The sequence below is a fragment of the Columba livia genome, chromosome 14, assembly GCF_036013475.1.
Source record: "Columba livia isolate bColLiv1 breed racing homer chromosome 14, bColLiv1.pat.W.v2, whole genome shotgun sequence".
Classification (NCBI taxonomy): domain Eukaryota; kingdom Metazoa; phylum Chordata; class Aves; order Columbiformes; family Columbidae; genus Columba; species Columba livia.
Window position 1 is genome coordinate 15,018,058 of NC_088615.1, and position 26,566 is coordinate 15,044,623.

The 26,566-nt window shown below is 50.1% G+C and overlaps 2 protein-coding genes across 3 annotated transcripts in view; both read right to left on the reverse strand.

Moving 5' to 3' along the window:
* Positions 1-1,649: 1,649 nt before the first annotated feature.
* TLX3 (T cell leukemia homeobox 3) lies at positions 1,650-8,275 on the reverse strand. The gene is made up of 4 exons (XM_065029309.1): positions 7,729-8,275; positions 7,083-7,326; positions 5,374-6,487; positions 1,650-1,735 (listed from the first exon to the last, which is right to left on the reverse strand). The coding sequence occupies exons 1-3, from the start codon at positions 8,150-8,152 to the stop codon at positions 6,277-6,279; spliced, it is 879 nt and encodes a 292-aa protein (XP_064885381.1). The 5' UTR covers positions 8,153-8,275; the 3' UTR covers positions 1,650-1,735; positions 5,374-6,276.
* A 9,381-nt stretch (positions 8,276-17,656) lies between these two features.
* Positions 17,657-26,566, reverse strand: part of RANBP17 (RAN binding protein 17) — a 148,382-nt gene continuing 139,472 nt past the window's right edge. For both annotated transcript variants that reach the window (XM_065030106.1, XM_065030105.1), the window contains 3 exons: positions 24,315-24,413; positions 20,942-21,069; positions 17,657-18,465 (listed from right to left, as the gene is read on the reverse strand). In XM_065030106.1, coding sequence (XP_064886178.1) covers positions 18,369-18,465; positions 20,942-21,069; positions 24,315-24,413 — 324 coding nt within the window. In that variant the 3' untranslated portion in view covers positions 17,657-18,368. The remainder of the gene's footprint in view (positions 18,466-20,941; positions 21,070-24,314; positions 24,414-26,566) is intronic.

A 26,566-nucleotide genomic window follows, 5' to 3' on the forward strand; every position in this document is an offset into this window, starting at 1 on the left:
GAAAAGCTCTTTCTTCGTTGTAATCAATTGCAATAATCCATGTCAGTGATTTAGATGAAGATCAACTTTACCTTTCTTTGCTGATGACACAAAACTAAGAGCAATAAAAAACTTAAGTGCATTTGCGCACAACTAATGGATTGGATGTGGCATGTGCCAATGGAAGTCAGTATGTATAATGCAGTATACACTGGATGCCAAATTAATGGGATCATTTGGGCATTCTGGAACACTTGTGGCATGGAGCTTAAGTCATTTAAGGAGCCTGGCAAAGGTTGATGACCTTCCATTTTCAAAGGACTGAAGTAACCTAGTAATACTGTAGGTAAAACATGACAATGAATTTTGTCCCTTCCATCCAACTGCTGTTTAGTCCAAAACTGAAAGACAATAAAATCAAGACCTGGCATCCCTATAACAAAATACATAGAGATTCCCCTGAGCAGGGAGCTGGAGGTTCAGCACACAGACGATGGGCCTGATGCTGCCAGTTGTGCATGTACAGTCCAACTTTCCTGCTGCTCTTGGGGACCTGCACTGGGCTGTGGGGCTCACACCAATTTCCCATGGTGTCTGCTTCCTACTTGGATTAGTTCCTGAAACGCATCTCACCGCCAGCGTATGACATACAGAATCACGTGATGAGCTGCAGAGATTCGCTCGAGCAGCTCAGATGAGTCACAGAGCTGGATACACAGCAATTTTCTGCTACATCCCCGTTCCCTCCCTGTGCGGGACAGCAGATGCTCCCAAATGCTGGCAAATGGGCCCAAACAAGGAGGACGCACTGGTATGAACAAGAGTGCAGGTGTTTTGAAAAATGGCCTAAAATCTGGATTTATTAAGGTACTTAAACCTTCCCTACTCACCACCCCAGCAAGCTTGGGCCACCCATCAGTGGAGCCCAGCACCTGGACATCCCACATCCCAGCCGTTCTCTGGGCTCAGACCACCCAGCACAGCCCAGAACAACCTATCACTCCTGCAGAAGTGCCAAAACACTCACCTGTGCTGCAGAAAGAGTGTGAGACCCATCTCAAACATCTCTGCTCCACACCCCCCTGCATTTCCAGCTCCGGGCACATCCTAGAAAGGAGACGTGGACATTTCTGAACGCACAATGCAGAGATGCCTTTAGGCAGCCAGCTTCTGTTTTCCACAATGACCTGGAAAGAATAGTTTATCTCTTACCCTTAAACTAAATTCATGGGAGTAAAATATCTAAATACCATTACTGCTCTAAGCTTAACAGCAGATTTTTAGGAGATTTAAATGCCTAGAAATGCAGAGACCTTCCCCAAAAGGGGGAAAAGCACATAGGTGCCAAACTGCTGCCAACTGTACTGTAGCCCTGCCCATCAAAGCTAACTGGGCAAACTCAGACCCTCAGAAACAAGCAGGCACCAAATAGAAATATTTGTTCCATTGCTGTGAGTCAGGAAAAAGTTAGGAGCTTGATGGACTCAGATCAGGCAAGGGAAACACAGAGCATTCAAGGGAAATGCCCCAAATAGCCTAAAACAAATGGCGTGAACACCCCCCTCCCCAAAATGCCCATCTGCACAGAAAGCAAATACTTTCATCCACCTGGTCCAGCTTGCTCAGGCAACACATGAAGAGAATTCTACCAACTACATGAGTAAGCACTCACCTGGGTGAGTCATGGCCCTTAATTTATTCCTCATCAATGGTGGGGATGATCACAGTGCAGAAATATATGCTTCAAGGAAAATTCCTAGGCGTGAGGCAAAAACCTCAGTATTAATTACGTTAGCGATAAATGAGCTAAATTATGACCTAGCTGAGCAAAACACTTTTGTAAACCAAGGCTTTGAATATTGTGTAGTTTGCATGTTTAACAGGACCAGGCTTTCATCATGGAGTGGAGAAGGAGAGCAAATAACCCATTGATTTTAAGGCCCATTTAGGAAAAGAATTGCCTATACAGATCTGATCACCATGCATTACTTTGTAACATCTAATACCCTGGGCACAAAATAATGCTGAGACATGCAAATTACAAAGCCATTTTTATCCTGAGAGGGGTTGTGCCTCTGCCTGCGAGTGTGGTATGGGGGCTGTTTGGGGGTTTGGACTTAAAGCAAAGTCAGGAGGGACTCCGAGAAAATGTTCTTCCACACAGCTCTAGTTACCCTGAGCTCTGCCTTCTGCATCCACCCACTCAGCTGCTCGGCCCTTCGTGGGAATTCACTTACGCACGTGATTAAGCAAAGTTCAGAAGGTGATCTGCCCAAAGTTAAGTCCCACTGATAATTCAATAATTCTTAACTCTTGTTGCCTTTTTCCATCACTCTTCAGCACACACGAGTTTTCCTGGGCTTAAAACTTCCCAAAAGGAGGGAATGTGAGCACACATTGCGCTTTCCAGAGCACACATGGACAGAGGCAACATTTCATTTGCAAATTTCATACTGCTTCAGAAAGATCACCCAAATGCAAAGAATTATCAATTTCACAGCAGCATCAAGCATCAACATATTAAAACTCAATTTGATAGGATGTGCAGCATCTCCAGCCTTCTCAGGCCACATCTCTGTCACAAGTCTTACGCTATCTGCACTCAAATGACTCCCCCAAAATTATCTGTGCTGTAATACGGTTGCAGGAGCTGCAGCTGCTCTCACACTGCCTGCACACCACTGGTCCTCATCCTCTGCTGAGTGGAGCATTTTAAGAAAGCTCCCATTGAGGTAAAGGAAAGTTTAGTAATGAGTGAGAGGTCTGGGGATAAACCACACTCCTCCTCAACTAGCCAGAGCCCATACCACAAGAAGTCTGTAGCAGAAACTGGGAAATCACACTGCTGCCCGCACACAACAGCCTGACTCCACTTGTCCACCACACAGTCCAAGTGCAGTACATGGACAGGACAGTCAACGGGATCAGGAAAACAGCCATCCCACCCCAAAAATGTGCCCTCTCCCCCATGGAGCATACATATCCCCCAGGATTACACTCCTTGGGATAGAGGGGCCCAAGCTGGTAGGGTCTAAAGTCCGTGCAATCCCCGTGGGTGGCTTTGTTGACAGACCTTCAGAGATGCACAGCAGGGACCATCAGACAGCCCTGTCACACCTGAATCAGGTTAACAGGGAACATGGCTGTCATTCACAGAGGTGGAAATATTGTGTATTTATTCCCACCAGTGTTTTCCTGAGGCTCCTATAAACACTGGGATTACTGGACAAAGTAATTGGAGGTAACCCCTACTTCTGTCCCCTTCAGCATGACCACTCACATCGGTACCCTGGTCCCACCCGTGCGATCTTGTCTTACATGACATGGATGCACAAGGCAGCCAGTCTCCCTCGTACTCAGCACATCCCAAAACCTCGAGACCAGCTCCTCCAAAACAAAGACACCAGCCACAAGCCTAGCAAACCCACGCATGCAGATCCCAGTACATAAGCCCCACCATTTGGTGACTGTTCAGACAGCTGAAATGGAAGCTACTGGTTTCTAAAGTCCTCTGGAAAGCTGGCACACACTGAGGCTTGATCCTGCTGCCTGCAGCACATTCCCTGGGCAGCAGTGGTGAGGGGACCCCAAGTCCTGCCTGGAGGGTCACCCCTGAGCTCAGACCCACTCGGGCTGCTTTTAATAACAAGGCTGAAAACGCTCTGTGGCTTTGCACTAGATCCTCGCCTGCCACCAAGTTGCTTACTGCAATATGCAGCATCATTATGCTCTGTGCAAATACACAGCTTCTAGCTTACAGCAGTTTGGGAAAAACTGCAGGGAAATCAGGAATACAGAAGTTCATGGCCATGGGACGCTCAAACAGTTAAAGAACAAGGCTGCCTCAAAAACGACTCGGTTTTTAGATGTCAGGGGGTACAGATGAAAACATCAAATACACATGTGAGTACGGGCACCCGTTTATTCCAGCCCCCTTGCATAATTCTGAGCTCAACTCTTGCACATTTTAGCTGACACGCAGATTTCTCCTGCCTGTTCTGCATACGGTACTTGGGGTCTCTCTGCTCTGCATACGGTGCTAATGCAGAGAGCAGCACAGCCACAACCCTTGCCGCTGTGCCCGAGGAGCAGCAAGTGACAAACCCAGCGCAGAAAACTGGGGCCGGCCCCACGGCCGGGCTGTGTCCCCGGCAGCGCCAAAAGCGCATCGCTGCGCAGCGAACCGCAGTGGGGAAACGAAGGAAACAAACGGGGAAAGGTTTTGACTGATGCACAGCAGCAGCAGGGCCATGCGTGGGGACAGTGGCAGGGCCACGCACCGCAGGAGCGCGGCGTTTCCCCTGATCCTATAGCCAGGTATAAATTTCCCCGTTGTTTTTTTTTCCGTATGTTTGTTATGATGTTTTTTTTTTTGTTTGGTTTGGTTTAATTTACCTTCCAAACACCTCCCCTCGATCCATGTTTTCTAGCGCATATTTGTGGCTGGTGAACGATACCAGTCGAGCAGCTGCACGGTCCCAGCACCCCCATCACGCAGGGTATGGCAGGATTTGGCCCTGCCTTTGGACCCGCACAACCTTCCCCGACAAACCAAATCCCGGCTACCACCTGAGCCTGTGCTCCGGTACCGCTGAGACAAGGACTAGCTAAGGAAATATTTTCTTAATCCCTCACCGTGAGTGACTGACCGCCCCTAAAATGTCCTTTGCCGTAACCGGGCAGGCGGAACAGTGAACCCAGGACCGGGAACGCCTTTGAACTTCTGCAGACCCACGGTGACTGGGACTGTGGGAGAGGCAGAGCCCACCTCTCCCGGACACGGGATGCTCCGGGTCCTGGCTGGGGGAAACCCGCCTGGATCTTCGCAGGTTTCTAAAAAAAGTAATTTTTGCAGCTTCCCCCCTTGCTGGAGGATCGGTCACCAGGACCCGCAAAACTATGGGAGTTTGTTGTGAAAAATACCCCGCCCCGTACCCAGGCTGTTAAAGCAGCTCCGGGGTTGGCGAGCGCCCGAGGAAGCAGCACTCGGCAGGGCAGGGCCACGGCCACACGCCGGCCGGCTGTCCCCGCAGCAAAGGCAGCGAAAACGAAAATCGCCGTCTGGCTACGGGTAGGCGTTTCGGTACCACGGGGCTGGGGTGGAAAAATTCCCGGCGATCGGCGGGGCCTTTCCCCAGCCACGCCGCCGGTCCCGGGAAGCGGCGGGCCCCGCAAAACCCGCCCGGCCACTCGCTCACTCCTACGCAGCGGTTCCAACCGTGCCCCAAACCTGCGGCTGTTGCTGCCGCTTCCCCCGGCCGAGCGACCGGCAGCACCGCGTACACCTGCCCCCGGGTGAGCTGCCAGAGCTCCGCTCCGAGCCTGCCCGCCGCCCCCGTTCCCCAGCCCGGTTCCCGTTCACCCCGCCGCTCCCGATCCCGGCCGGGTCTTCACCTCCGTGTCCGCTGAACGACTGCGGCTGCTTTTCGGCTGGTGTCCGCCCCGGGCTCGGCTTTTCTCTGGCGCAGCGTCAGGCAGGGAGCGGAGAGGCGTTTTTAAAGAAAACGTTTATTTACACGTCTTAGCAAGTACAAAGTATTATACATGGTCTGTGTCAACCCCAAATCTTCTTTATTATGAAACATAAGGCGCTTTCTCTAGAGTCGGTGGCGAAAGGAGAGGGCGCAGGGGCTGTTTCGGTGCGCTAAAGCTCATCGGCTAGAAAGGTGAGGACAAAACCGAGTGTGTGTTGCCTGAAAGGAGCCCTTATTACTACGGTGAATCAATTATAGCTGACATTAACTTCACCTGGGACAGCTGGAAGCTACTGTTTTTCAGCTTAATAGGGTTTCCTAAGCTAATGAGTCATCACCGGCTCCACTGAGTCCCCTCCGTTAAGTGATAGGTAGGTATTTTTTTCTAACTATCCTCAGAACAGGAAAAAAAAATAGCCTTTTGTTCCAAAGCCAACACAAAATACCTATGTTCAGATTTCGATATAAATAATCGTGGTTTTATATAATTCCATATTAATAGTGCCCAAAATCTCGATGCATAAATAAATTAAATTATTAACACTTCTTACAAAAAGTGACATATTTCCCTTCCTAGTGGAACATCGACACGAATATACAAGCGGAGCGTGGGGCCCCGCCACGGCAGCGCCCGGTGGCTCCGCTCCGAGCCGGCACCGGGGAAGAGCCGCCGCGGCCCCGGCCCGGCCCGAGCCCCGGCCCCGCGGGCGCCGCTCGCCGCCTCCGCGCCCGCCCCGTCTGGGCTGAGCCGCGGCCCCGGAGGCGGGGGGAGCCGCCAGCCGAGCCCCGCGGGCGAGTCCGCTGCGTGCCCGGGCTGCCGGGCTCAGACGAGGGAAGTGACCGGGGGGATCTTGGCGCTCTCCTCCTCCCATGGCTGCAGGTTCTGCAGCGCGAATAGCGACGAGTTGTGCAGGCACAGCGGGTCGGGCTGGATCGATTCGTTCAGAGACTTCTGGAAGGCGTCGTGCTGCAGCTGCAGCATCAGCCGGCTCGCCTGCTGCCGCTCGGCCTCCCGCTCCTCCGCCGTCTGCCGCCTGCCGAGGGACACGCTCAGCCCGCGCCCCGGGACGCCCCGGGATGCTCCGCCCGGGGCTCCGCGGGAAGCGGCCGCTTCAGTGGCGGGGCGCGACCGCGGGACTCCGGGTGCCGCCGGACGCGGGAGCGCCGTGCTGTGCGGCCGGTGCGGCTCCGGCGGGCAGCGGGGCAGCGGCGCCGCTTCTACCGGGGCCGGGCAGCGCCAGGCGGCCTGTAACGGAGGGATTCCGGGCGGCGGAAGACGCCTGGAAACCCTCTGTTTCCCAATAATCCCGTTTCCGAACATTCCCCGATTTTCCCAAGAATTCCTCGTTTTTTTTCGAATAATTCCCCGTTTTTCGAATTAACCCTCGTTTTTACGAATAATCCCCCGTTTTCCGAATGGGGGACTATAAAAAAAAGAGAAAAATAAATAACAATAATCATAATATTCTAAAAATAAAAATTCACCCCAACCGTTCGCTGCCGGCAGCCGGCGATGGGGGTTGTGCGGGTGCGTTCCCGTCCGAACCCGGGGCTTCCCGTGGGCGGCGGGCGGGGAACTCCGCCGGGGGTGGCGGCGGGACGGGGCGGCCCCGGGGGCGCGGGACTCACCGCCACTTGGTGCGCCGGTTCTGGAACCAGGTCTTCACCTGGGCGTCCGTCATCTTGAGGGACTTGGCGAGGGCAGCGCGCTCGGCCGAGGCCAGGTACTTCTGTCGGTGGAAGCGCTTCTCCAGCTCGCAGATCTGCACCCGGGAGAAGGACGTCCGCGGCTTCTTGCGCTTCGGCGGGGTCCGGTTCTGGTAGGGATGCCCGATCCGCCGTGTCACCGTGAAGGGCGTCAGCGCCGCCGCCGCTGCCCGGGTGGGAAGCACAGGGGTCAGCCCCACGCCCGCTCAGTGCCGGCCGCCCCCCCGGGGCCGCAGCTTTGCCCGACGGCCGCCCGCCGCCCCCCGAAGGGACTGTGTCTCCCCGAGGTCCGGCTTCCATATTTCGCCGAACGGATGCGGAGGCGAGCGGGGCCCGGCCGTCCCCCCGCCAGCCCCGTCCGGCCGCGCTATCCACGCCAGGAGGAGAGCGATTTTTCGGATCGCTGCGAGCGCGGGGGAGGGAAAGATCCAGCGGGGCGCCTGTGTTTTTATTCTTATTATTATCACTGCTATTATTTCGTTTCCTATTTTTTGTTCGCCTCTCCGTTCGTTGCCGCGGGATGTTGGGGGGCGCGGCGCGGCTCGCCTGCCCCGCCCCGGCGCCTTACCTGTGAACCTGTCCTTGACGAAGCGCCTGCTGCTCTCCATCCAGGGGAAGTTGAGGCTGCCCAGGCTGGGCACGGCGGGCATGGCCGGGATGGCGCTGGAGATGGGCGGCGGCACGGCCCCGGGGATGGGCCTGTGCGCCGGCACCCGGATCACGCCGGCCGGGGCCAGGCTGAGGTTCACACTGTAAGATCCCGAGTCCTCGAAGGGCGCGGCGATGGCCGGGAAGGGGGCCGGCAGGGCCGCGTAGGGCGCGCCGCCGCGGCCGCCGCCGCCGCCGGGGCCGCCCAGGAAGGTCGCGCCGTCGGGGCCCCGGGGGGGCGGCGGGGGAGCGCTGTCCTGCTCGGGGCCGTTGAGGATCTGGTCGATGCCGAAGCTGATGGGCTCGTGCTGGTGCTGGCCCTGCGCGCCCGCCGGCGGCTCCATGCTCCTCCACCGCGCGCCCCTCCGCGCCCGCTATAAAGGCGCGTCCGCTCCGCCGCGCTCCGCGGCCCGGCCGGCCCCGCGTGCGCCGCGCGGAAACTTTGCGGAGCGCGCGCCGCCCCGGCAGCCGCCCCGTCATCTCCTCGGGGCCCGCCGCGCGCCCCGCGCCGCGTGCGCCCCCGCCGCCGCCATTGGCCGCCGCCGCCCAGCCTCTGCGCTCCCATTGGCTCCCGCCGCCCGGCACCGGCCTCGCGCCCGGGCGCGGGGGGCCCCGCCGCCGCCGCCGCGGTGACATCACTGGGGCGCACGAACAATGGGGCCGCGCGCGGCGGGCGGGGCGGCGCGAGGGGAGGGAGCGGGAGGGGCCGGGCCGCACGTTGGGGGCTCCGTCCCGCTCCCGCCCCTGCCCGTCCGCCCGAGCCGCGACCCCCGACGGCTGCTCCGCGGCGCTCCCGGTCCCGCACCGGCTCGGGCCCCGCGCCCCGCGGCCGCCCCGGGCGCCGCTCGAACGGCGAGGCCGCGCGGCCGCCCCGACGGCAGTGCCCGCGGCCGGGCCGGGGGACCCCGGTGCGCCCCGGGGCCAGATTCCGTTCGGGCTCCATTGGCGCCCAGGCAGCGGGAGCCCGGCGCGGCCGCAGAGCGAGTTTGCAGACGCTCCCTAACGTCCAAATTGGACTAAAGGCGTTAAAAATTAAATAACGTTCAGTCCCATTTACTTAGTTTCCTTCTTATAAAGGGAAATGAAAACAGGGAATAGAATTTCCCTGTTAATAGAATGTAATGGCATTTGATCGGCACCTGGCAGGGCGATCCCGGGATGCCGGAGCGGTGACAGGAGGGACGTGATTAGTTTTTAAACCTTAGGATTCAATTACCGCAACGCGCCGATTCGCTCCAACGGCAGCGAACGCGGCCCGACCTGCCGAGCCACCGGCGCTGCCGCCCGGAGCCCGCCCGGCGGCGGACGGCACCGGCAGCGGCCGCGGCCCCGCTGGCTCTTTCCCCGCCGCCTCGGCCCCGCGGCGAAAGGTTTGTGGGGCCGGGGGTGCCGTTCCCGTCCCCTCCTGGCCCGCGGGCTCCGGTTCGGCACTGGCCCCGACGGCCGCTGCGGAGCTACCGGCTGAAGTTTCCCGGCGCGGCGCGGGGGGCGCCGGCCCCGACAGAGGCGCGTCCCTGCCGGCGGCCGTCGGGGAAGCTTCCCCGCTTCACCGCATGGAGGCACGGTCATTAACACGGCTATTAAACACCCACCCCCGGAGGGGAACCGCCCGGTGCCACCCGCAGCCCCGGGCAGCGTAATCGGATTGTTCCCGCTCGGTGCGGCGGGTGCGAGCGGGGCCGCCATCAGCCGGGGCTCCCCCGGAGCGGAGATAATCGGAATGACACGGTCCCGGCAAGATGGTGCGGGACCGCCCGGCGCCACCGGGAACGGACCAGCCTTCGGGGCTCCGCTCCGGCCGGGCCGGCGGGGAGGGCGGGGAGGCGACGGGGCGGGGAGAAAAGGAGGGAGGAAGAAAAAGGAGAGAAAAAAAAGGCAACCGGGGGAGGATAAATAAATAAATAAAGTGACACCCAGTCCTGAATCAGGGCAGGCTTTGTTAGAGAAAATTGCAGCTTGATCTGCATAATGGGAACTCGGGCTGCCCAAGGCTATCTTTTTATTGCATGTGTGTCTGCTGTTATCAATTTTGTGAACGATTTCACAGGGAGCCTGGCAGACTTGAGCTGGAATAATATGCAAAGATGAGCTTTGAATAATGAATGATGTGCTTTTAAACCAATTCCAAAGTGTCTGTGATAGTACAATATGAAAAGGGGTGGTAAGTAATAGTATATTTAAAAGGCGCTAGTATGTTTTTATTACTATATTTAAAAAGATATCTATATTATTTTTGTGAAATGGATAATATATCACAGAGTCTTTGATAATCAGCTAAACAATACATTTTTCTTTGGGAAAACTCTCCTGGTTTTACACAGTTAAATATAGAGTATCAGCGTACAGCTTTGTAACGCTCGGCTACCTTATTAAATATTAACTCTATTTTAATATTAGCTTTTAAATTTAATATGTTGACGTTCTGCAGTTTTACTTTAATTATGTTTTATAATTAATAACTCGGGACGTATGGTATCCTTAAATGCAGCTCTCCCGCAGCCACCCCGTCTCCCTCACCCCTCCGCGGGCTGGGGGCGCGCAGCTCCGCGCAGCCCCGCGGCAGCGCTCCGCTCCCAAAAACCGCCTCCGCTTTACCAAGCGCCGTTTGTCGTGGCTCCGCGCCGGGCCCTGCTCCCGCCTCCCCGGGACCCACCGTCCGTTCGGAGCAGAGCTGCAGCCCCGACGGCGCGGCCCGGCCCCCGGGATCCCCGCAGCACCCGGGGCCGAGTGGTGCCTGCCGGGGTGACTGTGCTGCGGGGGTGAATGTACCCACCCAAACGTGGCTGCTTTGTGCCGCCGGGGAGCCAGACCCAGCTCAGGACTGGCTCTGTTGGGGGGCAGTGGGTCCCCTGGCCAGGCAGGGGGCATCCACAACGTGTCCCCACTGCAGCTGGGTGCAAAGAGCTCTGCACCTGTCTGGCCTCCAGCCAGGCCCCAGGCAGGGTACCGCACAGCCTTTGCATGGCGTGGCACATCATGATCTTTGCACAGTACAGCACAGCACACCATGGCACGGCCTTTGCACTGCATGGTGTGACACCAGCCTGCAAGTGCCCAGCGGCAAGCAGCTGGCTGCAGGGTCACCTCTAACCCAGGCACAGGGGGACTGAACGGGTGCAGCACCAGCAGGACAGTGTCCAGTTGGGTTGGGGTGCACAGCTGCAACCCCATGGCCAGGCAGCCCCACAGCAGCAGCGGGCAGCCATGTGAGCAGGGGGAGGCTGGGAAGGGAGGGCTGCTCTGGGGTGAGAGGTGAGACGTCATTCCCTGTAAAACTCAGCCAGCACATTGTACAAGTATTAACAGAGATGTATGGCTGAGCACACGGCACGGGCAGGAAGAAGCGCAGTGCGGCCACGCTGCGGCACAGCTCCTTTGGCCACGGTGGGGAGCGTGGCTGGGACGACTATGCCGAGCTGGGGTGGTGCGGTGGTGCGGGTCCAGAGAGCGCTGCACACAGCCACCTGTGAAGGCACAGGGGGACCTAGTTAAGAGAGGGGAAAAAAGTAATTAACTCTGTGCAAGAGGAGTGACCACCTCCCTGGCACCACTGGGCAGAAGGGACCCCTGCCCACTTTGTCATTGCAGGCAGAAAAGCTGCATCCACCTCACCCATCCCCAAAACCTAGAGCTGTGCCCAGGCCTGGCTGCCATGGGGGGACATGGCACAGCACTGTCACTGGGTTTGGTTATGGTGTGCACATGCACCCTTCAGCCCTGGGAATGTCTTTGGTCTCAAAACACGGAAGGCCCCAAAGGGAGAGTGTCTGCACAGGACCTGCCACGTTTCTGACAGTAGCTAATGCCACCATTGAGTTTTCAAGTGTTTCTTGTAGAATGAAATAATAAAAACACGCAATGACACACTGACCCAACCCCAAGAGTCTCTGCTTTCCAAGAGTGAGGTAGCTCCAGCATCCTCTTCCACTGCAGCACCAGACATTTCCTATCTGCATTTGGAGCGGGTTTGCCCATGGTGACCCCATCTGTGCCACCACCATGTGCTCCTGCACACCGCAGACACCTGCACACATGGCCAGGCCCTCGGCTGCACCACAAAGGGAAAGAAATGGAGCTTGAGCCGCCGCAGCCATGGAAAGCAGAGGAGTCACAGGGGTGGTCCCTCTTCTGGGCATGTCCCAGAGCCAGAGGAAACAAAATCCCCATAGGGAGGACGTTGGCAGTGCCAGGTGGTTGTTTAGTGCCCAGGGGTTGTGTGGATGGGGAGGTGGCATGGGCTGGTGGGTCACAGCATGTAGAGGGTCTTCAGATCCTTCCTACTGAGGGACCGGGAGGTTCCCCGAGGACAAGCACAATACATGGGAGCAAGGACAAGCGGTCCCTGCTAGGACTAGACCCAGCACTAAGCAGCTGGAGACCAAACAGAGAAGGTCCATCCCCCCCACCCCATCATCGTGCCATCACCATGGGGCCAGTGATGGATGGCACAATGGGGGCTCACACATTTAGATCTGTCTGCACCCCCAGAGGGTCCCATGCCACCCACCACAGATGGGCTCAGCCCCACGGGCTGGGGGGATGCACAGCTCCAACCATCACACAGCATCCCCCTATGCAGCTCAGCTGCTCTGCTGTAAAGTAGCCTCGGTTAAATGTTTACCATCAAAATTTAGCATGGGCCAAATGATCCATTCCATCTTTTTTTCCTTTAATGTTTACCATTAATTATTTTTAAAATGAGGCATTTTTTTCTAAGGTGAGAGAGACAGGTCTCTGGGCATGAGACCAAGAGAAACCACTGCGAGGCTTCTCCAGTCTTTTCAAACCAGTAGGCAGCGTTTTATAATAACGGGCCGTTAATTGATGGTGCATTACTGCGCAGCTCCTCCTGCGCTGCCTGGCGCAGCCGCTCGAGAGCAGGGCCGCAGCCTGATGGATGCGCTCGCACGAAACCCAGGGGCAGGGAGGCCCGTTCGGATGCTCGGTGGGGCTGGAGCAGCTGCTGTGAGGCTGCACGGAGGCTGGCGGGTGGGTAATACCCCCCTGTGCCCAGAGCTGGGGAACTTCCACCACGCAGACTGCGAATAGCCATGCAGCTCACAGCTGCTGTGTGCACGGCGTGGCTGGAGGTGTAGAGGTGTGAGTGCTGTGGGCACACTTGGTCATGGTGGTGCCTGACAAGTGTCCCCATTGTCCCTGGGGCTGCAGCACTCGCAGTGCCCACAGACCTCATCCCAGAGATGGCAGCGGCAGTGAGAACTCACCTGGGACAACGCTGTGGAAATCCAGGGTCTGCAGCGAGGCTGGGCAGGTGAGGAGCTGGATTACACCCGAAACCGCTGGGCACGGGCTTCTCCCAGTGCTGCTCACCTGCTGTGCTGGAGCTTTGGTCCAGCTGAGCGCCAGCCCTTGTACCACCTTGAGGAGCTCCATGGAGCATTCGCCAGTCTGCTGCATCGGCTCAGCCACTGTTCTGCGTTTCCAGCTCTGCTCACTGCCCCTCCCCAACCCTTGGGCTGTGCATGCCCTGGACTGCCCACCACAGCACGTTGTTCTGCACATCTGGGGCTCCAGAAGCTCTGATTCCTTTGAAAGCATTGGGGTTTGGGACCGACGATGGTTGCAGTGACCCTCACCTGAGGTGCTGCGCACCAGCTGGAAGCAGGGCTTGAAGGAAAAGTGGTTTGCTCAGTGTCTGACCCACAGCTCGGGTCTCCAGCAGTGTATTCGTGCTGCCTTGCTGGCCATTGTGCTGCTACGAATAAATCTTCTTTCTTAAAGGATGCTTAAAGACTCTGTCAGCTCTCACATATCAAACTCCTCTGTTATTCTCACACCCTCCTTTAACACACAGGAACTCCCAGGCTGGGAACCAGTCTCTGTCCTCCTCAGCTGGGAATTCTCATGAGCCCAAGCGCGCTACAACCTGTGGCCACTGCCAGAGCCCAGCGCAGGGCTGCAGGAGGCACCGGCAGCTGCGGGGACGTACCAGCCCCTAAATGCATCACCCGTTGCTTCAGGTTTTGTCTCTTCCCTTAGGGTGACAGGGAACAGTGATATCTTGCTGTGTGAGAAAGCAGCAGCAGATGCTGAGATGCTTTTGCTGCAGCTCCTGGCTTTGGCAGTGGATCTCGGGTTGGGCAAGGCCAGCCCTGTTCTCCGCAGCCTTTACTAGATGGATATTGCTGCATAAACCCAACACAGTTTTAAGCGTTTAGCACACCCCTGGTTACTTACAATTCATGTGGATGTCAGCACCACAGAGAACACTAAGAAGTTGTTCCTCAGCTGTAGCCCTGTAAGCAGCATCCGTTCAGGGCTGGTGGGGTGATGCTGGTGTTCTGGCTGGAGAGGGACACGGGTGTTCTGCATCCTGGCATGGAGGAGGTGATGGTTGAAAACAGTTTATGCACTGGCCTCACCACCACATCCTAGTGATGGAAAGGGACCCCGTTACGAGCCGTTTGGGGTGTTGTCCCCATGGCCATCTGTTTGCCGGCAGGCAGCTCGCTCCCTGGGAGCAATGCCGGGCTCGGGCACTCAGCTCCCAGCGCTCAGCAGAGCGCAGCAGCAGTTTTGTCACCCACAAGGGTTAAATCAGCTGCTCTTTTTCTGAGACAAGAGCCCTGGTGCTGCGGAGTCTAAAGGTCATTCCCCTCTGCCCCTTCCTTTGGGCTTGGGAGGCTGCACCCCCGGCTGCAGCTGGGACAGCTTCACCCCACTGCAGGCGGGAGGGGGACCCGAGCCACCCCCATCGGCCCTTTCTCCATCAGCCAAGCTGTGTTATTCCCTGTCCCCCTCCACGGAGGAGCTGGAGGTGCCAGCCCTGTGAGCGGGGGCTGAGCACGGACACCAAAAAGCCTCCTTTGTCCCCTGTGTCTCGGTGAAGCGGATGGAAACAGCTAAATGCTATTCATAGATCCAACAGTTAAAGGTGGCTCGAAGCCTCTGACAGATGAAGGTGCCTTAGTTTCAGTTCGCGTTTCAAAGCACACCTTTGTGAGGTTTGTAACCCTAATTGTTATATTAAAAAAGCTGAAACTTTGCTCTCGTTCAGAATCTATGCACTGGTCCATAAGACTGGATGAGATGGGGAGGGTACGAGGGAAGCACTGGGAAAGGAAAGAGAACACAGAGGGTGACAGGCAGAGGGGGTTCAGTTTCTTTCTGCTGTCTGATATAAATCAGGCAGTAGTGAAGCCGATGGGGAATGTCCCGGTACTGGGGACAGACCCTGAAAGATGCAGAGACACCTGGTGTCCCCCAGCAGCAGCGCCAGCCCCAGCTAGGAGAAGGCTGGGAGGTACCGCAGGTCTGCGCGTAAACCGGGGAAAGCAGACGGTGTTTCAACGTGCCTGCCTTCCCTCTTTTATTCTTATTTTATATACCAACACGCAGCTGCTGCCAGATTTTTCCACTAAATATGACTTTTGCTGGGCAAATCACATTAGGATGGATGCCGCAGGTATCCATTAAGGTTTATTTATCGTGATACTGTTTGGATCTCACGCTTATAAATAACTTATGTTATGGCTTTTGTTTGTAGAAATGTAACTTACATATTTTATTATGCTTTCTGTAAACCTCAAAAAGAATGTTGTCAAAGAAGCGCCTCTTAACAGCAGCCTAAACTACAGTACATAAAATCTACACTAACATTATTTTTTAATACAGCGAGGAAGCGTGTTATCCCTCTACGGTTTGAAAGGTTTGCTGTCATCATAAACTCGTACTACAATAAAACATTAACAAGTGTAAGGAATTATTTTGTAAGGTGTGCATATACCGGTGGCTGAGTTTCTCCAAAGCTGCATAACGCAAGCAGGGCAGGGTGTTAAAAGTTTAATGTTTTCCCCAAAGCTTCCTTTGCCCGCTCCACCAGGCAGAGCCGGACCTGCGCAGGCTGCTCTGGGGACGGTTTGCTCTCCCTTGCGGAGGGGCAGACACTTACCTGTAACAATGCTTACTGTACAATGTCATTTGGGGCAGAATCAGACCACGTTGTTTGCATCGCCATTCAGGCTCGTATTGGTTTCTTGAGATGAAATCACTCAGGGGCCAAGTGGCATCTCCTTGCTGATGTTTCCTTTCCCACTGTTGCCACTTTTCTTTTTAAATGGAAAAAAAATCCAACCCCCTTAAGGCAATTATATCTTTAAAAAAAGAGTATAAGGCCTCACACGCACTTTGTAAACACGAGATTCTGGGCTGTACCCCCTTTCACGGCGCCCTTTTAAAAAGCTGACAGTAAAGACTGTCAACAAATAATCTGGAGTCATAAAACACACTCTCTGTTTGCTCTGCCATCCATTTCCTAACCTAAAAGCAAGCCTATTTACACCACCAGCTACTCTAAATAAGTTCCTGTTGTCTACTGCCAACCAAGGTTGAAACACTGCTCAAATACACGCCTGGGGTTTGCCCAATTTGTGAGATGCTCTGTAGAACCTCACTGGCACATTGTAACAAGGCAAGGTTGGAAGGGAAATTTCAGAAATGTACTCGAGCGCCCTGGGGAGTCAGCAGCCATGTATCAAAGCTGTCTTGAAGTCCGAGTGCCGAGCTGCGAGGACACACACGTCCTCTCCTGCTCCATGTGCCAAAGCCCTGCACTCTGCAGAGCAGCTGATGGCACCAGCAAACGGGCTGGTTTGAGAGCACACACTGATAGTTTGGAACCACTATTTCCACCACATGACAAAGCAAACAGTCACAGAACCCACGAGCTTTCACCTGAGTCATTAACGCTACCGCATGGAGGTGAAGGGTTTATACAGCCAGTGAGGAGGTGGCACCCACCTCAGTACAGAGCATCAGTAAGGACAAAGAGAAACCTCTGCCTGGGTCCCAAACCCCTGCCTGGGTCCCAAACCTCTGCCCACATCCCAGCCACCAGCGACCTACATGCGTCTCCAACAGTCGAGTTCTGCAGCTTTTACGATCTGACTCAGCAGCACAAATTCCAGTTTCCCTTAAGGACTAAAATGGAGAGCGAATGGCTGCACTAACTCTCACACGTTGGATGCGTTGGTAAGGATCACACGCTTTCCGCAAAGTTTACAAACCTCGGCACATGATCCCTGTGAGGAACACCCCGAATCTGCAGCGCTTCAGTCGCCTCGATTGATTATTTTCTCAAGTGCTCAGCACTCTTGGAAATCAGAGCCTTTGGCTGCAGATTAAATACTCGCTCCAGGTGAGCTTAAATGTCAACAGAAAACTGCTTAATAAAGTCACTTCCTTTCAGGTTTATTTCTTGCAATTTAAAAATGTGCAGAAAAGAGTTGCAAAGAAAAAAAACAACTAGAAAAAAGCTCTAAGAAATATGGGTATGAACTTTTCCTCCCTGTTGGTCACAAATAAAAATTCCCATTCTTATATGAACAGTATTGAAATATTACTAAATATGCAAATGTAAGCAAGCACGAAAAACACATAAATCAATTATTTACACAAGAAAAAAGAAAAAAAACAACCCAATTCAAAACTAACACCAATAGTTTGCACATAGTGGCTTTTCTACATTCTAAGCTAATTGGCTTATTGCTTAAATAGTTCTAATTTTTGTCAGATCTTGCTACAATTAATTTCTGTATTTCCTGCGCCAACACAGCGCCTCCTGCCCATCATGGAATGGTGGTAATTGCTCCCCACAAAACCAGAGCATGAGCTTCAGACTGGAGGAGGATTTTGTTCTGGAACAAACCAAACTGAACCATCTCTGAGAGGCGGAGACAAAACTGCTGAATTTGCTGTTTGGATGCAACGTTCATCTTCATTGTGCCACATGACGTTTAAATATGGACCATAACTCTCTGTAACTATCTGCTTTCTTTTTTGTAGCGGTGGATAGATTTTTTTTCTTTTTTATACATTGTTTTAACAACTTTATTTTCTTCTGTGTGTTTTATTTTTTCTCATTGTCCAAAGACCCGGAAAATGTGTACTTGTGAAATTAAAAGATTACCAGTTCTTCATTAATGCTTGTTCCATCAGCTCTTATGTTATTACGTACAATATTCTAAATTTTCTTGCTATACTTACAGCCTCAAATGCTCATTTTTAGTTTTCTACTTTGTTGTCCATGCTGTCATTAACTGCCAGTGCTGAGAAGAAATATATAACATTTTGTAGAAAAATAGTAATTTTATTATTTCAAAACCACATCATATAAAATTTGTACTGGCTTTCATCTCATTTTCAAACAAGTAAGACCTCAGTCAGAGTGAGCTTGGAGTTCTTCATTCATGAGATATTATTTACTATTATGTATAAAACTGAGAATCATTAAGTGATACAAGCTTAGAAGGAATGCATATTTATTTTGTTCTTTGGTTAAGTACTGTTTCTACACCATTTTAGAAAGATAAAATAACAAGATAACAAATTTTGATAAGAAAAGCTGAAAAAACGTTCTTCAAACTAAGGCTCATTTCCCATTGCTTTTGCCGTTATAAATCCTCACATTTAGACCAGCGATTAAAAAAGGCAGAAGACATCTTAAAAAAATAGTTTTCACGAGGGTCAAAAATCTATCTAACAATATAAGAGGGTCCCCAAACTTTGAGCGTTGGTTTGTTAGCGTTGCCAAAGTCATCGTCAGCTCATGGCGTCTGAAGTGCCGGGATCCGAGGCCCCTTCGCCGTGCAGAGCTTCGGCCACGTCTCTTCGGAACACTGACATGTTCTGAGTGAACCTGGGCGAAAGAGAACCCAGACGTCAGCTTAAAGGAGAACTGATACCGAGAGATGTATTTCAGAAATCACTGAAAAGGATAACTACTAAGTTGAGAGGAAAACAGAGGAAAACTCCCGAACAAAATCACTAGGTGCCCACAAAACCCAGTCCTGTAAAATAACTAAGAGCATATCAATGTGTGCGGGTGGCATCACCAACTCAGCCCACCGACAGCGTGAAATATTTTAAAAGTCAGCTGGGAAATGTATGCAATGAGAAACCTTTCCATCTCCCGAGCCTCAGGTGCTCCAGGCCAGGGCTCTTTGGGACGTGTCCAGATGGCCCCAATGCCGGGCTCCCCCAGCCCCGCTGTCCCCTCTGGAGCGGTGTCAGAGTTCAGCCTGGCTCGGTGACAGCGGCACCACCACCCATCTGGCACAGAAGGAACTCGCAACAATATTCCCCAACCGTTCTCTGCTGGCAGGTGAAGGACGTGACGTCCGCCAGTGGCATCACACTCGAGATCAAACGGCAACCCTGACTCAGCTTGTACCACAGCCCAAAACTTGTCCACTGCCTCGGTTTGTCTTCAGCTGAAGAGTTTAATTACCATTTATCACATCTCATGCATCGATTAAAAAAAACCAAACCAACACATAACCCCAAAATCACATAAAAAATGAACTAAAATGTCAGAAACATGTATTGCACGCTGCATTGAGGGTTTTTCAAATGTTCTTTTGCTTGTTGCCTCAATGCTTTTCACTTTGATTGTGTCAGACTTTGCTGGCTCGCTATAGCGAAGGTAATAAAGTTTCCCAAAGAACGGCTCCTCAGGGCTCATTCCTGCACGGGGCTGGTGGGCAGGGGCTTGCAACACCCATGGGATCTCCAAAGGGCTCTTTGCAGGACCAGAGGCAACAACCCTTCCCGACTGTCTCCACCGTACAGTACTTCATGGGTATGTGCGGTAAACCGGGGCTTGCAGTGTGTGCAAACACAGGATGCAATTATGAGTTCGTTCTTTATTCTATTCATAATTTTTTTGCGTCTGTGTTTATTTCCTTACTAATGGAAATTGATTTCTGCTCAATTTTAAACAATCACAGTTACAAGAATCCTTCTGTTCCAAATAATAAGTCTGAGGATTACAAATAAGGAGGTAGAAAGGGAAACCAACCCCAGCCCCCTGCGCCCAGGCTGCTTGCAGAACAGGGCAGCTCACAGAAACCTCACAGCAAAGTACGTTCTTCTCAGAAAACAATGTTATCTTAGGGGCTTCTTGCCTTCAAGACACATAAATAGGGAACTAAAAATTTATTAGAAGAACGAGTTTTACTCTGTTTTTTATTTTTTTCTTTTTTTTTTCTAAGATCTTGAGTCAAACACCTCCCCTTGGCATTTACAGCAATAAGGTCACACTACGTCCTCCAGCCCACCGCTGCCAGCTCAGTTTTTGTTTGAACAGACGTTCTCCTGCTTCCCGGTGGCTCCCTGCCTTTTTCCCAAGTTTTCTGCTGATCCATAATACAAGTCCATCTGATTTATTAGCACCATGGATGTGATCCCTGTGCTTCTCTGGGTTTGCTTCCAAACTCCCCTGTCTCTGGCAATCATCCTGTTAGGCCATAGGGAACTTATACATGTAGAACCAAAATTTCATAGGAAAGTGAAACAAAACAGTGGAGACCATAATTAATGCAAAACTAATTAAGAATTAAACAAGTTCAATGACATTTTCAGACAACAAACAGAGACTAAGTCAGAGAAATAGAATCAGCAAATGGTTTTAGCCATCACTTCTCTCCAAGGCTATTTCCAGTTTGTTTCAAGCTTTCCAGGGCAGTTCCACAGTCTCAATTTAGCTTGTGTTGCTAAACTTCCAAGGTTTGCTTTGGTTGAATAAGGTACATGAAAGAGAAAATGCAGCTAGCTAGTAATAAAACATCAGCATGAACACTACATACAGACAAACTTGACATTTCTTTTGTTAAGACTTCTATTCTCTTCTTCAAATGAGGCCAAGATTGAGAAAATTTGTGATTCACGCTGAAGAAAAAATCTTGCCTCATGTATCTACAGCATGGAAGTGGCCCCACTGGATCCCTTCTCATTCTGGCATTTCACAAGCAGCTGCACAACCCCACAAGCAGCAAGCAAAGGCTCTGTCAGAAAAACAGCACTGCTGGAGGCTGCAGTGAGTGTTTTATCAGAGGGGTTTCAGGTTGGAAAAAGGCACACCTTGACTGCAGCCTGGCACACCTCGACTTTGGGACTATAGTAGGAAATACATTTCTGACCAAGAAAATACATAATTATCAAATGTTCAGGCTCTGTTAGGTGTAGGGATGAATTATGTGATAGGATATTTTCTTCCTTTCAAAAGGAAATGCAGTGTAAAGCTATCTGGAATACTGCCAATGTTATATTTTCTTCCAGTTAAAGTTTCCCTTTGCCTTTCACTCTTTCGGCTTACTTATGTGTTATGAACGTACCTGTCTCTGTTCTTTACCAGAAGGTTTTGCTCGACTCCTTCCATGAGGTTCCTGAAGCACTGGTCCAGGACTTCACGTTTGTTGTCAGGCTGGCTGCTTATCAAGGTTGCCCTTAGTTCACTGAAGTACTAGCAAAGCAAAGTGGAAAAATATTAAAAATGAGGTTTGGAAATTTAAACTAGTTAAAAAAGAACTTTTTATCACCTTAGAAAAAACTAGGTTTAGTCTAGGAATACAGACCAGGAGGGGACGTCCAGGGCTATCCACTACCCTACTACTACAGCCAAGCAAGTCACATAATCCTGTTTAGTCTTTATTATATTCGCTGTGTCAGTCAAAGTCTCACGGCCTTGGGCGTAAGCACATCCATGCTATAAGCACTGATATATACAATTATTCAGAGGAGAATGAACCATCCTGATGAACCTGTGCCCAAGTACCTGGCAGAGTTTCTGAGCAGTCTGATATTGCAGTCAAGAATAGTATTGCTGGTATTCCCCAAATTTCAGGTGTATAACTTGTTTAAAGGTAGGATAAAAATCAGTTTTCAGTATGCAAAATTTAGTAGACTTTTGAAGCTAATACAACTTGTAGGGTGTCATATGGAGTGTCAGAAAGCACGGAAGTCTATGATCTGTTTGCTAGATCTTTTTAAGATGTTTAACAGGTTTAAAGCTGTTTAAACCTTAAACAAATCTCAAGTTAAACACACAACTTTTCCATCAAAACTACAGCTCTCCTGCACAGATTAAAAAAATGGGATAACTAAAGAAAATGTAGTAAAACCACAGCACTCTACCGCTAAGCCCTGACAACTCAACGGGATTATAGGAAGCATTTGCTTGGCAAATTACCTGCCCTCAACCCGGTTCCTCTCAAACCAGAAACATCCTGTGTTGCACGTCTCTGGTGACCGCTCCAGCAGGACTGGCAGCGGAGGCACCAGCTGATCAAATAGCTGGCACCCAAAATACTTTGTAACTCTAAACCAGAAATCACCTGGAGCTGGTGTGAAAGATGCATTATCTGCCTGCAGCAAACACTTTCCCAGCAGCCCCATCTCGAGGTGACAAATGCAGAGTTCAATGTAGAGAAGGCCACAACCCCGAGATCTTGCCCAGTGACATAAGCTGTTTATAGAAAAGAGGCATTCCAAGAACTTCTTCAGTCAAGCCCAAAATGGGAAGTATTTGCAGCATCCTGGGGTAACAGTGAGGAAGAACATCCCTGCTGGCCGCTACTGCGACAGCATCCCCTGAAGCCTCTCTCCTGCCACCGGCGTTTCCACACGAAGGAGCCGTTCTCAGCCCTGGGGTCTCCAGGGCTTCTCTGCCCTAACATCACCCTTTGCCTGTGTACTCTGAGCCACCTGCGTTTCACACTAAGCTGAGACCGTCTCGAAAGATCCGGCATTTCTTTGGGGTGGACTCTGAGTATGATGCTCATTTTGACATAGTTACTCCTATGGGTGCAAGCATGTCTAAATCCCAATTGCCCTAAGTCCCCAGGTAAACCTGATGCCTTATTTTGAGATGAATCACGGGCAAATAAGATCTCATTAAAACAAAAGAAATAGTGAACAAGCAGTAACACATGATAAATGTGTGTTTGCTGTCTCAGGAACTGCAGAGACAGAGACCCTACATCAAATAAAGGAAGCCATTTCCAATAAACAAACCAGCGGTGCACTGAAATGAGCCAAGAAAAGATGACTTTTACAGCCAAAATAAGTGTGTGTCCTACTTTTTCCAAATGTAAAATAAATAACGTTGATGCAAAAGGGGCAATACAAATACTGTAAATTCTATTTCCTGTTCTCCACCCTTCCAAAATAAATGTAAGGCTTGTTTGTACATAAAGGTGCTTGTACATATCCATGTCTGCTAAGCAAAACACATAATCATTAGAAGTAGTCTAATTTCAGTAAAAAGAATATTCTGCCAGTCACAAATTTATTCCTTATGATTTACAGCTCCATGGTTTTATCTTCAAGTGAAATATTTAATTTCTTCTTATACTGAAGCATCAAACCCCCATAATTAATATGTAGTCAGGCTAATACTTAAACGCTATAAATCAGAAGCATTATATAAACAAAAGTGTCGTCCTGAACAAGATTGGGAATGCACAAAACTACTTATTTCCCACTTTTATAATGATGCAGTGACTCACAGCAGATAGAAAATGATTAGTTTTCCTTCCAAAGTAGGAAATATTGCTTCCATCTGTAAAGTATAATATTGTGATGTCATAAAGTTTTCCTAAACACTGAATTTGCCCTTATTCCCTCTCAATCATTTTAAAAGAACTGCTCTCTCTTATAGAGCTTGGATTTAAATCACAATAACACACCAAGAAGATGAATGACAGTGCTATTGGATATGGCTAAAATTGGATCCTTCAGCACAGGTGAATGATGAGACAGCGCTTCTCTTCCTGATATATTTTCTTCTTCTATTAGTTTCCTTCCATAGCTGGGATTTCAGTTTGAATTTTAATGTATGCAGTTGCTGCTAATCTTAGTGTCTTATTTTTTTCCAGCACCCTCTTATTGTATAGACAATTCATTCTCCAAAGCAGTAATACACTGAGGCTTGTGACTGCCCAAGAGATAAAGCAATTCAGAATAAAGTTAGAGCTGGCTCTGAAGTATGGCGAATACAACAGGTCACTATTCCAGAAACAATGCCATGCTGTACAAAAAATGCACACATTTAGATCAACTCGCATCCATTTACTCAGATGGTTTCCATTTCAGACAATATTGTCTCTATTAAGTCACCAGGGAAACATGATGGGTATATCCAAATTCATAGTTTCAGATTTTATTGAAAGGACAAATTGCAGAGTATTTCCTGGTTTAGAGAATCTGCCACAGATGCACACGATCCAAATTGCAATCAATGCGAGTACTTAAGCGTAAGCGCTCAGATAATACCCCCCAAAGCTAGTTGTTCCTGCGAAACCTTTCAGAAAAAGAAATTGGTTAACTATTTTTCTAGGAAGCAATTTTTCTGATGTGATTTCCACAGTGTTCTTGTTTCATATTTCTATCTAAAAGCCAGATGAACTTGCATAACTTCTACTCTCGCTTAATTCTGGAAAAGCGGAGACACAGAATTTACTAAAAAACGTTAATTATATACTTGCATGATCTAAGGTTGGGTGTAGAAGTTGGGGTAAAGGTTTGAGAGGGTTTTTCAGCAAAATGAAGCCATTCATCCACTGTGAACGAATCTGTAAAATGCCCATACAGTACAGGAGCTGAAGGGGAATTTGAAGGGCAACAGGTAACTTGGTTCTATGTGAAATAATTATTTCATCTATTTGAGAACCAGAAGAGTGGATCTGGTGGAGTTTCTTAAGTACTCACTTTCTCATTGAGAAGTATCAGTCCAAGCAGCGGTCTTGACACAGACCATTGGTTTCTGCAGTCTTCAAAAATGATGGTGTTGAGTAGGATCGACATCATCTGAAAGAAAATTCAGACCGCTTACAAGAATATGGATACTGTTGTTATACTGTGTGATGTTGTGAGAAGGAAAAATTAATGAAACCTTTACTAACCATGACTGAAATCACTGAGATTTCATATATGAGCGTGGTATTACAGAAGTAATTCTTCCCAACAAATATTCAATAACCAAAACTACCAGGTGAAGAAAGTTGTAGAAAATGAATGTCAGAGCTCAGCTCTAAAGACAAAGTTGAAGTTAAAACAAATATGAATTGAGATTTAGGGCTGCGCTAATTTAAGGTACAGGCTTTACTACAGGGATTTGCCCCATTGTCACACTACATCTAGGAGAGCAACACACGTGTGACCAGTAATCTCAATTAGTTTCAGATTAATCCCTAGCTTTTCTTCAAGCTTCTCCTTTTCTCACATCTACGTTTCTTCATGCACGACACTGCAAGGCATCTGAAGGGTGCACTACCTATTTCAATGAAGACAACCCTAATTAGAGCAACAAGTCGATAAATCCATACCATTTCCATCACAGTTGCAAGTCCAGCCTCTGATTTGAGACATTTTACTTTATTTCTGCGACCTACTTTATGGAGCTCTAGAGCAGTCATAAAGCCACTTCATCAACTTTATAAAGCACCAAGATCTATCAGCTCACACAATTAAGTTCTACTGGCACCCAAAGTGAAGGTACATAATTCACTTTGCTCGTGGGCTGGCACGTAACCAGAGCCTTCAGCTAATGCCACGTGGAATGTTCTCCCTCGGAGAATCGGCTCTTGCCGTGCTCCTGTACCCTCTGGTGTGCATCGCTAGGAAGGGTAGGACTTATTTACGGACTGGCACAACTTTTGTAAAAAGAAATTACAAAATAACTACAGAATCCATTTAAAGATAAAATGCTCTAAGATATCCTTGAGATATGTTAGTCCAAAATGCCAAAGGCCACAACATATATGAACCTAAAAACATTACTCAGAGATTAAGCAGAGTGAAAATTTGTAAAATGTCACCAGTAAATAGTTTGACTCACATTTATAAAATATCTACACCCTAAAACCAAACATAGAGGAAGTAGAAAATCATTAAATCCTTTCTTCTAGGCCAATGAGCAGCTATGAGCAGGGTCTCCAGAGAGCTGCCACACTGCAAACCAGCCTGTAATAACTGACCAAGGCCAAGTCAAACAGCATGTTTCGCTAAATGAAAAAGATGAATCCTAGCACTACAAATCACCTGGAACAGAGATATCCACAAATTATTTGAGCTTTCAAGTTACGAACATGTGGTCTGGCATGGGAAAAGCCAATTCTTCACCTGACTTTACAGTTTATGTATCAGGCAAACTGCTTTCCATTACTCACAGGGCAAAACCAGATCTATACTGCTTTAGAACTAAAGCAAACAATTCAAACCCTCTGCACAAGCACTAATAGGGGCTTGTTTTCCAAATATGAATAATAATGGAAGTTCTTATAATAAATTAATCTTCAGGTTTCAATCTCTGTAGCTTGTAACAAAGCCAGCTGTAGGATGGAAGCATTTTTAAAGCATTTTTAAAGCATTTTTAAAACTCAAGCTGTGATTTAGTCAGAGGAGCACGACTAACATACCCGTATTTATTAGCAAAAGTGCTGTGCATGTAGAAAGACTTTCAGTGTGATGCTTAACCTAAAAAGGGCCTGCTCAGAGACAAGTTCACAACGGATGCAAAGTGGCACCTCTTCAAACTCTGGCTTACCAAACAACTCCTCAGCACGTGTCTAGCCCAGAATTGTTACTGAATTGCAAATGAACTGCAGAGCAAAAAATATGGAAGAAGACCAAAATGTCCAAAATTCACGGGGGAAACACTTATTTGCCTCCGTGCATAAGTAGTACAGACAGTACTGAATAAGCAAGGAATATGATGAATGTCACAATTCATAAAAAAAAGCCAATACAAAGCAACTTACATAACAGTAACTATTAATTGTGTGTTCTGATATTGGCCAACCAGGACATGAAACATTGAAAACCTCCCTTCCACTTCCAAGCTTTTCCTCTGACAAGAACATACTGTCAAACATTATTAATTCCACATCTGACTCTAAGGATTAATGAAAGACAACCCTTTTAGAAATCATTAGCCATGCAGGGAACAGCACTGCATTCAG